Here is an 11,864-nt window from a genome sequence, read left to right on the forward strand (position 1 = left end):
GGATGTAAAAATATTTTATAAGAGTAAAGTTAATATGAGATGAAGTCACAATCAATTTAAATTTCTATTGGTTTATGTTCTCCGTAAATTTTATTTCTAAAACCAATCGCAGCGTCTACTTAAAAAGATGCTTTTATCCTTTATCCGCTTGGTTATCTCGGCAGAGCGATGTCAATGCCACGACACGTGTTGACAAAAGATCTCGATAGACGTTATTGGACACTGTTAAAAATCTCATGAAATCTAATGTATTTTTAAGTTAGATATTAAATTTAATGTATCTGTAATTGAAAAGTATATGGCATGAATTTTAGTGCACTTTTGACGATATTAAATGTTCTTTTAGTGCGTTTACTTGAAACTTGCTTCTGTTGCATTACATTCCGTTAAATTCTGCCGATTTTTAACAGCGCGTATTAAAAATAAAAGACACGTGATAATTCAAGACCTGTATTACATGTCTCATTTTTATAATAGAAGGCAAATCCGCAGCTTGATATCAGAGTATCGTTCACCGGCGTGAATTAAATATCATTATGCCGTACAATGGATGTTAAAAGCGAAACAGACGGTCGATACTTTCCAATATCGGCATATCGGTGACCCTAATCGGTGGATTCGCCACGCGCGCCCGATAGCGGGCGATTAATCGCCCGGGGGAACGGGTTTGTCGGAAATGAAATATCTGGGTAGAAAATCATGCCCGAGCAGTAAAGGCTCGACCAGTCTCTTCCTCATTTAAGATTGTAGGGGCAAGTTGTCGCTACCTATATGCCAACGCCGCTCGTAGCGGTACGCTCGCGTAGCCATTATACCGCCGCCGGGGCTTCCTCCGATCTCGCTCGCGGCGGCCCCGCCGATCGAAGGGGATTATTCGTCCATTATGGATTCGTGACTGTCCGGCGCGTCGATGAACATTTCTCAAATTTACGCCAAAGCCGTTTTCGACATGCAGTCATCGTCAGTTTTGTCAGTACTTTTTTATCATCGTATTTAATTAGCATCCGTGCGCGATTTGAGTCATATTTTTTTTTTATTATTATTGCAGCGGGAATTTTTCAGTCCCTTCAACAAACTGTATTGTTTTAGCAAATTGGTGAGTGCACGAATTAAATTGATGAATTAAAGGAAGATGCGTTTAAACGTATAGGTGATTGTCGAAGATGAAGATCTGACTTTCATCTCACGTCGACGAAAAATGAGATCTTGAAATAAATCGCGAGATTTACGGTGATAGTAAATCTTGCGATTTAATCTTGCGATTAGAGTGAGATAAAAATTTTATTTTTGTTCATTCGCTGCAATTGCGATTTCACGTCTTTAATCTTGGATTTGAAGAAAGGAAGTCTCAAGGAAATTTCACGATGATCACGCGGTCGATTCAGGACTCGAAGATTAATGCGATTATTTCCGTTTAAATCGCGCTCCTCCTTTATAAAATCAAACAAATCCGGCCTGTCCCCCTTCCACATAGGGTCCGTCGGTCAAGGCGAGGCAAATATTTCGTTATTACGAGAATGTACAGTTGCGGTTTCCAATACGTGTCCTTGAACCCGACGTTGAAAGGCGTTCAACATAACTCGCGTAATAACTCGCTACTTAACGTGCCACTTTCGGTCCGCGCGCGGTAACATCTCGGGGGGGATGCTGCAGCCGGTGCTCGAATAATCACGAAGAAAGCCATCGTATTCCCCCGTGGACGAGATTTTCTCCTCGCGTGATACATCCGCGAACGCGCCGCGTTCTCGTCAGTATACCGTGGCATCAACGCGCGATCATCGTGTCAATAAAAATAATCGACTGTCCAGAACTCACGGAGGATATTTGTCTGCAGTGGAGAACGCATTTGTTTGGCCGGTAAAGTGCTCGGATAGCAAGAGAGAGGGGCCGAGGGGGGCAGAGACGAGGGAGAGACAAGTTTACCTTCGTCTCCCGGAGGAAATTACCGTAGATAGAGATGATGCTTGCAGGAGAATGCATTCCCTGATCATGCGCGCGCGCACGCGATTGCACGCTAATGATATTATAAATCTAGATAAACTTCTTCTTAATTTTGATAAATAATAACGATATCCTTCCCAAGTCTGCAACATGTTATTAACATTTGTAATCTTCTTTTTAACGCGTCGTTGCAGATTACCATCTGGAGAGAGAGATCTTTATCATGAGCATCTTCAATTTGAAAAAAATCTTAAACTAGAATAAGATTAGATGAGCTTTATAACAACTTCATAACAATTTATATATAGAGTTTTAATTACGCTTAGGACTGACGAAATTGTTTTAATTATAGGTGATATCTTTGCTTCATATTTTCTTATATTAATTCCTTCTCTGTCGATTAATGTTCTACCTGTAGTTTTACATTATTTTAATATCCGTGTATTAATTATTAATTGAAGATCGCGAGTAGATGGAACGTAACAAGAACAAAGCGTCTTTAGATGCCCCCTGCTTCTTATATACGAAACCGGAGGCGTCAATAGGCGTTCTCGGCAGTGAAAGTATTAGAGATCTGCGTAGGAATATGCGCAACAATAGTCAGCAGGTTTAATTAACTAGTACAATGGCAATTGAAATCGTATCATCTTGCTGCAACACGAGAGTCTCTAAAAAAATGTTCATTGAGTGTCAGAATAATTATGACGATTTTCATATATCGTCGCGGATTTTTTCATGTCCACATGTAGCAGTTCAGTTTTCATCGCGAGATAAAATTATACTCTTCAGAAAAATTAATCAAATCGAGATTGGATTAACGCTAAACGTGGAACTTAATCCGGCATTACTGCAGTGTCTACTTCTACAATCGATCGTTCTTTATCTCTTTCTAATTCTTGTAACCAGAAAAAATTCCAATGCCTTGTTCTCTATTTTTTTAATTCTTTAAACTAGAAAATAAATAAAAAAATAAGTTAAATTGAGAGTAAAATTAATTCACATTGGTAGAAATGGACGTAAAGCGTATGAAATGTAACAACTCCAAATACAGTGTTATTTTAACCGTTTCTATCATATTACAATAAAAAAAATTCAAAATTGAAAATCAGTTTTAAAATTTTGAATTATACAATTTTATATTAGTACCACTTGGATTCGAGGATCAATCCAAGTTTAAAATATTCTAAAATTCTAAAGTATTTTAATATTTTAAAAGTTTCTCTACTAATATTTTACTCTCTAAATATTATAGAGTGAAACGTAACTAAAATCTAAAAGAGTGAAAATCGAGCCGGTGCAATTTTTCAAGCGACCTTTCACTCTACGAAATTTAGAGAATATAGATATTTTTACGACGGCATTAGTCAGAGATTAATAAACCCATGACCGTGCCACGCATTTTCGTTTTAGTAACAACGGCTTAAACGTAAACCTCTCGCCTGTTTAGCTGTAAAAGATACATTGTAATTTTAACTCACCACCAGTTGGCCTGCGCGCCGCTTTGCCGCGCGACGATCAGCAAAGACACGAGCAGGTAGCTCATTGACATGACGAGCGTACGTTGCGTGCGGCGATCTCGTGCGGATTCTTTCTCTCTTTATCTCACTCTCTGTTAACTCGACCGCCGAATCCCCGAAGTCGAATCTTCTTCTCGTGGAAGCGCGAAGAAGAGGAGAGATAACGTTCGGCCCGCTCGGTTCGTGCTCCCTCAGCCTCGCATTCTTATACGCGTCGCCCGTGACAACGGTCCGTGTTTCGCATCGTTTTTTTCCCCGCGAATGCGAGCGATATGCGTCGCGAGCAACGAGCTACGAGATCGTAGGCCGTTGAAGATCGCGCGCGAAGAACGAGAGAGAGAGAGAGAAAGAGAGAAGAGAGATTGGAGCGAGCGTGCGACGAGACTCAGGATCCAGCGATCTCGGAGCGAATCGACACCCCGCGGTATCCCCTCGCGCTGTGCCGCTAGTATGCTCGAAAGTTCTCCAACTCCGGTCCCTCGTCTCGTCTTACATGTTTCCAGTGACTCGCGACCGATTCGAATGCCGCGACGCGACGCGACGCAATCGAATAGCACGAGCGAAACAGATCGGCCGTCTCGCGGTCTCGAGCGAGCGCGGGGGGAAGGAACGCGAAAAGCCCCCGGGAATTTTTATCGGCGAAACTCTCGCTAGGCGAGAACGATCTTCGTCGTCGTCGTCGTTGGTCGTCGTTGGTCGTCGCGCACGGTGATCGCAACCGGAGCCGACACAGGCGAGACGACGCTCCGTGAACGTTCGCGTACGGACTGTGGCCGGTAGTCACGAGGAAAAGGGCAACGGGGCTCACACCGCTCACACGGTGGGCGGAGTCGCCGTTCGTTCGCAGCTCGCCGATTGGCCGCGTCCTCGGAGAGCCTCCGTGGCTCCACTCGCGCTAATTAAGCATTTCGGCGCACTGCCGACGGGACGGTGCGAGCGCGTACGCTCGCTCGCTCGCGATTCGTTCCTCGGCTCGCGCTTGTCTCACCGAATCTGAAACTTTACGTGAGACGCGACCTGCGGCTCGCGTCGAGTCCCTTGGCTCGAAATGGGAAACTATCTCGATATATCAGAAAAAAGGGGGCATTTAGAAGACACCGTTACTCGTGTCCCTCTGCGTATCGGTACTTGCGATAAATATGATAAGTATCGCTCGAAAATGCCATTGTTTTACATGCTCCAATAAGACATCGCTTTTGCTGACAAATGTTAAAATTCAACCTTTCCCTATTATCTTGGATATTTCGTGTCCGACCGATTCTTGTTCGTATTGTACAAGTTTCTCGCAAGTCTGACGGATTATTAAATTATATACATTTTATTTTCTAAAGTGAAGTATTAGGTCTCGCTAAAACGTGGACTTGGCGCGAGACGCGACCGCGCCTCTAGATATCAACATTTGTTCTAGAAAGCTGAAAGTATGTTCGTGAAGTTTTAGAGATTTTTTTAAGCATTTTAAATAGGTGAAAAAATAAACCGAGATTCGAGGTATCCAGCATGAGACACTGTCTTGAAAAAGTTGTTAACTTGACTAAAACTTTCAACTTATTAAATTAAATTTCTTCAATTCGAGTATTTATGTGTGTAAGTTACCTATACGTATGTATAAATGCTTAAAGTTCAAAATATTTTATGTATTTGAATTAAATACATAAATATTCGAACCGAAAATATTTAATCAAGTTGAAAATTTTAGTAAAGTTAACAACTTCTTTTTCGCAGTGTGAAAACAAAAATTGAACGTAAACGTATTGTTTCTTGAGCTATTATAAAATAATTTCTACATACAATTTGATTCTTCTTTTTTATCAAACGAGATGATAGAGAAAGTTTATGTGAATTAAGTAATTAATAACTTACGTAGGAAGCAATCTAAAGTCAACGACTTATTTTGAAAGGAATGCACGTAATGATATAAAAATTTCTATTCACGATTTATTATTTTCGACAAGGAAAATGTTGCCAGCATACAATTAATGTTTCTACTTGGTATAACTATTAAAAAGTACGACGGTGGCATCGAACACAATATATATATATAGAATTGTTCAAGCAATGACAATGCAAATCTTAAATATTTAACTTTCTATTGCTCAAATTAGCCTGTGTGTATTTAAGAAACGTTTAATATAAAAAAATTAACAACGTTGCCTTCTAAATCTCCAGAAAATACAAAGTCCAGATATGAATTCTTATATTGTGTAACTTATATAACATATAATAATCAAAGTTTAAACTAGTTTAAAATTACATTTATAGTACGTATATCGCGTGTACATATTGTGTTATTTGAATCCGGAAGATGAGATACAAATTCAAATAATCCATATAATAATTGAAATCATTTCTCGTCATTATGATAATGGAAATAGGAGATTCTATTTTCCTTGTCAGATCAATAATTTTGTTATTTCCTGCCAGTCACGAATAGGATTGTTTAATCAATACTGATGTATTGTCATCAAAATCTGATTTATTTCAATGAATTATCTCACTTTCTCCATTCACAGATATAAAGTTATGTCTGTGCTCCTATAACAATTATATTATTAAATATCACATTAGCGGATTGTATGTAACAATTTTTCCAAACATTTTAAAATTTTAGATGAGATAAGTTTTATGAATATAAATTCAATGAATATTTTATGGGGGGCTAAGATCAATTTTAAGTTTTGGTACACATTTTAATAATTATTAATTTAAATTGATATTTCCTATTCTCTTTGAAATATATTTTTTCTTTGAAATATATTCTCCTTGAAATAAATATATGTACCTTTATTACATGTTTAAAAATCAGCAATTTTCAATCCACGATTTTTATTATGCATCTTAAGATAATGTATAATTTATAATATCATAAAAATCGATATAACCAATATAATTTCAGTGCTATTGCAATGGAAATACGTGCTACTTGCATATTCATTACTGCATAAACATAAAAATAATTTTCGCGTCGGATTTGAATTCGTCGAAATCGCTTTATTTTCAATTTCTATACCAGCATTATAAATTGTAAACTACAAAATAAAATGACGCATGTGCTCTACGAAATAATTGCGATAATCGATAAAGTATTATAGTATATTTGCTTTTGAACATGACAATATTTACATTTTGAATTTTAAATTGGAAATGAAAATCGTGTTTCATTATTTAGTTTAAACAAAAAACATACCGCATATTTAAAGGTCCTACGTTTTAGATACAACAGCAAAACTAGAATTCGTTTATATTGATTTCAGTTAATTACTTATCAACGTAAAGTACTAACGTAATTTATTACTGAATTTGTACTAATTAAAACATTTGTCTAATTAAAATCAATTTAAATCACAAACTTTTTAAAAAACTTGGAAGTTTAGGAAATAATATTCAAAATAAAGATTAAAATACTGATTTCGCTATAATTGTAATAATGTTAAAAAATCATTTTGCATGACACCATCATTTTATACTTTTCTTATAACAAATAAAGTTTTTTTTATATTTTTTAAAGAAATGCATTTATCCATTTTAACATCTGTAATTTTGATCCTTTTTTATCTGTAATATAGAATATAATTATAATATAAAACAATGAAACACATAATACTTTTTATTTTTTTCGTTAATATTCTCAAATTTTTCAATGAATGTACTATTTTGCCGTTTTAAAAATTATGCTTTTTACATATTTTTGATACTGATATTTTTTCTATCAATACATTATATGAAGCTAACGCTGCCATCTGCGGGCTTAATGAAGCGATTTATATGAGTATACCGGTGGGTAAAGGTTAAAAAAAATATCTGATTAATTATATTTAACAAAAGCATTTTTTATACGTTGATTTGTATCAGTTATAATGATAAATCATTATTAATAAATTGAGATAAATTATAAATTATTCTAAGTATACTTATAAATACATAATCATTTTATGCAAACAACACCGATGTATAAATAAAAAGTTTATTTTCTTTTTTGCAAAGAATTATATATTATGTAATATACATATTCATATACATATATTACACAATATTTCGGTATTTGTAACAATTTTAATTTTCGTGTTTTTTTTAAGTGTAATATAATACATTTTTATTAAAAAAAAAACTTGTTCTCTTCTGTGATTGCAAAGAAATGCATATCACTAGACATAATAATATGAGATTTATTTTAACTGATAAACGGTAAAATTATCTTAAAAGTGATATACATATACATATATATACATTTTATACAAAGCAAAAAATCATCTATCTGATGACAGAAGTGCTTTGGCAATTTGAGCTATAATGCATTATATATGCATCAATTTATACTCAAGGCACTGTCACTGCACGACAAATTCTGAACTAACTCGTATTTCATGTGACAAACTAAAATAATAATTCTTATTTCGACAGCTGATTAAAACGATAATATATGTTATCAAAAAATCAAAGTAAACATGGATATATCACATTCGTTATTCAAGAATATTTTGTAGTCATACAGGTGCAAATTCAGCTTGTCGTTGCGAAGGATTGTGGTACAAACCGGCCATCGCTTCCTGCAATGCTCGTAAGCATGCGACGTGCGCTCTAAATCCTCCTGCTCTCTCACTCTTACATTCGTTACGTATATGCGTAACATATCCACGTCCTTGAAGCTCTCGCCAGCTGGGCGGTGTCGGGCCTTCTACCTGCTGCCGAATGGGCGTGTAAGTGTAGAGAGGCCCCTCTTCTATCTTTGGCACTGACAAGTAATTCTGATTTCCCTGATTACCAAATTTAATTCCTGTACTAAACTGAGTTGCTCTAACGGTGGACGATGAGGCAGCTTTTGCTTCCTTCTTCTGCGTCTGTATCGCGGAGGCGAATGATTCAACGATATTTTTGGCATTCGTATCAGAGAACGTTAACTCGTCGATAAGAGCTTCCTTCTCACGAATTTTCCTCCTCTTTGCTTCAACCTCTTCCTTCGCAAGTTCTATTCTCCTTTCCTCTTCTTTCTGCTTCTCCATTTCTATCATCTCCTCTAGCTCGTACTCATTTCTGCCAAGCTTAGACTTACTTTTTGCTATTTGTTCTTTGTTATCCTTTTTATACTGCTCTATCTTCTTGTTTGTTTCAACTACATCGATATTATTGGCCAGGTTATATATTATAGTCTCAATTTCCTCTAAATAATCATTATATTCTCTTAACGTGGAAAAGTCTTCTTCCTTTTTATTAAAATCTCGTAAAATACGTTTCCTTATATTCACTTCCTTCTCGACCATAGAATCCTCGAACATTTGAACTCTGAAGTTTGTTCTTCTCAGTGGAATCTTGCATTCTGGACAGGATCCGGAGCCTAAATAATTTTAATCATAAATGTTATTAAGTGACACTCTTTGTTTTCATTAAATTAAATATAATAAATAATATTCATGGAAGTTAACCAAACCTTTTAAAAAGAGCAGATCCACGCAGCTCTCGCATAACGTGTGACCGCAGACGTTCACCATCATCTTCAACGATGGATTTCGGTATTTGGTGGTTTTACACCGTGGGCACGCTTGATCATCCATCTTCGGGGGGAACAAAAAAAAATGAAACAGATTTAATAAGACCTTTCTATCCCAGGAGCTTAGAATAGGTTAGGTTTACATGCAAACGCAATAAATCTTCACTTACGTTGTAAACGGTGTTGTTTCTCGTACAAAATTATAAGTTAAGGTAACTGCTGTATATAGTTAACTGCTACTCACAAACTACCTAATATTACATTCCAATAACATATTTAGGTAACGTTGCACACGATCCATGTAACTTTGGCAACATAACCTACGTAGCTAAAACTACTTGCTATTCCACAACACATGCTTCGCCATCTCGAATGCTATCGAGCACTATCGAGTTACCTATCGATAGACTGTATTGAGTAATGCGATTTTGATTTTGAAAGAAACAAATTTCGTTGCACAAAGATTCGTTTTGCAACTTGATGCATCTTTCCACGTTCGTTTACTTTGTTTGCTTATTTTACTTTTTTTTATCAGTTATAGATAGGAGTTGAATTTCGAAGACAGAGAAACTGCAGACAAGCGAAATAATTATTTGTCAGTAAAAATATAATTGGTCCGCTATCGATTTCATTACAATTAAAATTAATGAGCTAAAGGAAACTTAATGCTCTTATTAATGATGCATTCTTCTTTATTATGTTTCGTTTGTTTTCTCAACTGAGAATAGTTTTGTATAACTTATTTTGTATTATATTATATTTTATTATATACATAGATTTTTTATTTTGTATTTTTTTTATTTAATTTTTATTTTATTTGAAAATAGTGTGTTCCATATATATAGCATTCCTTATATAGCATTATATACATATATGATTCATATTTTATGCTTTTTTCACTTTATTTTTATTTTTCATTTTATTTGAAAGTATATTACATACATTTACATACATACTGAAAAAATGTAGTAATATGAATCGAAACGTAGTTTCAATTAAACATCAAATCACGGGCTGTTATTAATATATGTAGTTTACTCAATGTAGTTTACTCAACTAAATTATATTTATTTTACTATATTTGTTATTGTCTTAACTTTTAATCTTTTTGTTTCATCAATATTGTTACTGAATTAACAAAATATTTCCAATTAAATTGGTGTTGTTTATTGAACAATATTTTTTTTCTTTGTATACATGCATACATACAATATATGTTATATATATAATTCTCATTTCTACTACAGTTAAAACACCGAAATTTGTAACAAAATTGCACTTGTTCCTTGAATTTATGGGTTTGATTATATTATTTACGTGCGTCAGCAAGTAAAGAGAAAATTAAAAATAGGACACATATTTTCCCGTGCGAATTTACACGTCTCTCATTTCTGATCTACAAGGACCTGACATGCGCGTTCATTTTTAAAACAAGAGTTGCGAAATTACGGCTACTCTGCTCTTTTGTTTCTCGCTTTACATTCATCGTGTGCTCCGCCGTAACAATTGTTAAACATCGTCGTTTTAGATTGCGGGAAAAAAAGAAACGGCGAGGAAGAGAGATAACATTCAACAGACACGCTTAATGAACACGAACTCTTCCTGACAGTTCTGCAAACTTGCAGCATAATCGAATTTATTAACCCATTTAATAATTCCTTCCCGAACGGGTGTTTGTTTATTGAATATTTATTCGTTGGGCTTGTCGATAGATTAAGTTTCGCCGTGATATTCGCATGCGCTGTGAAGCAGAACAGTAGAGAATCGTAAGGTAAAACGGCGATCCGATCGCCGTCCAGTGAAGAAAAAAGATTGAGCTAATAAGCCGATTAGCGATCAAAGGGCGAAATATTATGTCGATGCGCAACGCGAGCGGTATAAAGGAAGGAGAGATTTTCGCTGGCAAGCAGAGCTGTAAAATTTATGGCCTAAACACGGAGCGTTCGGGGAAAAAAAGTGAAAGCAAAACGGACAGGCGCGAAACGCAGCCAAGCGATGCCATCGGTGACAAATGTGGAGTTCGTCGTGTCGCGAAAAGCTTTCGGATGCCTCCGATTCTTCGTCTTTGACGCGTTCGCGTTCGGTTTTGAGAAATTCGCAAGAAAAGGCTGAAGCGACACATCAAATATTTCGCTTTTTCCGTTTGCGACCTGCGCGCAGCGTGGCGAGTCGTCGGTACGGTTTTATTTCATTTGACGAAAAACTGAGAAATACAATGCCAATGTGGCAGCGTTGCACAAGTGCAACATATATAGTAGTCATTATTATTGTTTTCAATGTTAGGCAAACATAAGAGTTCCATTAATTACCGTAGCAAGTTTATGTTGGACAGCGGAAAATTACAAACAAAGTTTATACATGTAGAAGTTAATAAAATATGTAGAAGTTAATTAACAGTTGATAAAACGGACTTCAGATAAATTCGCAATGTAAAATATATGGGAGCGTGTTTTGAACTCGCAAATATGATTAAAAAAAAAAAAAAATTTTAAGTGAAAGAAATAGGATGTTATCCTTCTATATATTATTTTTATGGTATTGGAGAACATTTTCAATATTTTACGTAATTAATATCGTTAATAACGTCCATGTATTTATTTAATATTTTTAATTCTTTGGGAAATTTTTGATTAAATTTCCGAAAAAACATGACATTTCGAATGGAAATATAATGACAGTGAAATGGGTTCGTGGAAAAAAAAAAAGAAAAATAGAAAGCGCAGCGCACGTTATTTAAATTGTTCGATTCTATGCCGGCGTCCTGTCGCTCCACTATTTATAAAACGAAGTGAAATGCCGGGAGAAAGGAACATTCGACATGTGTACACACGTATACAATTTCCATACGTTCTGAGATATTCCGAATGACTGGACGAACAATCCTAGACTCAATGAGAAGTGGCAGTGGGGTGTGTATAGCGAGA

General features: G+C 35.6%; 2 protein-coding genes across 2 annotated transcripts in view; both read right to left on the reverse strand.

Annotated features, from left to right (window-relative positions):
- LOC105193451 (protein Wnt-1) overlaps positions 1-4,241 on the reverse strand; it is a 47,681-nt gene extending 43,440 nt beyond the window's left edge. The window contains exon 1 of the mRNA XM_011157898.3: positions 3,420-4,241. Coding sequence (XP_011156200.1) covers positions 3,420-3,490 — 71 coding nt within the window. The 5' untranslated portion in view covers positions 3,491-4,241. The remainder of the gene's footprint in view (positions 1-3,419) is intronic.
- Positions 4,242-7,264: 3,023 nt separating this feature from the next.
- Positions 7,265-9,301, reverse strand: LOC105193452 (CDK-activating kinase assembly factor MAT1). The gene is made up of 3 exons (XM_011157899.3): positions 9,111-9,301; positions 8,881-9,004; positions 7,265-8,787 (listed from the first exon to the last, which is right to left on the reverse strand). Exons 2-3 carry the CDS (start codon positions 9,002-9,004, stop codon positions 7,940-7,942), a joined length of 972 nt encoding a protein of 323 aa, XP_011156201.1. The 5' UTR covers positions 9,111-9,301; the 3' UTR covers positions 7,265-7,939.
- Positions 9,302-11,864: the final 2,563 nt, after the last annotated feature.

The sequence above is a fragment of the Solenopsis invicta genome, chromosome 9, assembly GCF_016802725.1.
Source record: "Solenopsis invicta isolate M01_SB chromosome 9, UNIL_Sinv_3.0, whole genome shotgun sequence".
NCBI lineage: Eukaryota > Metazoa > Arthropoda > Insecta > Hymenoptera > Formicidae > Solenopsis > Solenopsis invicta.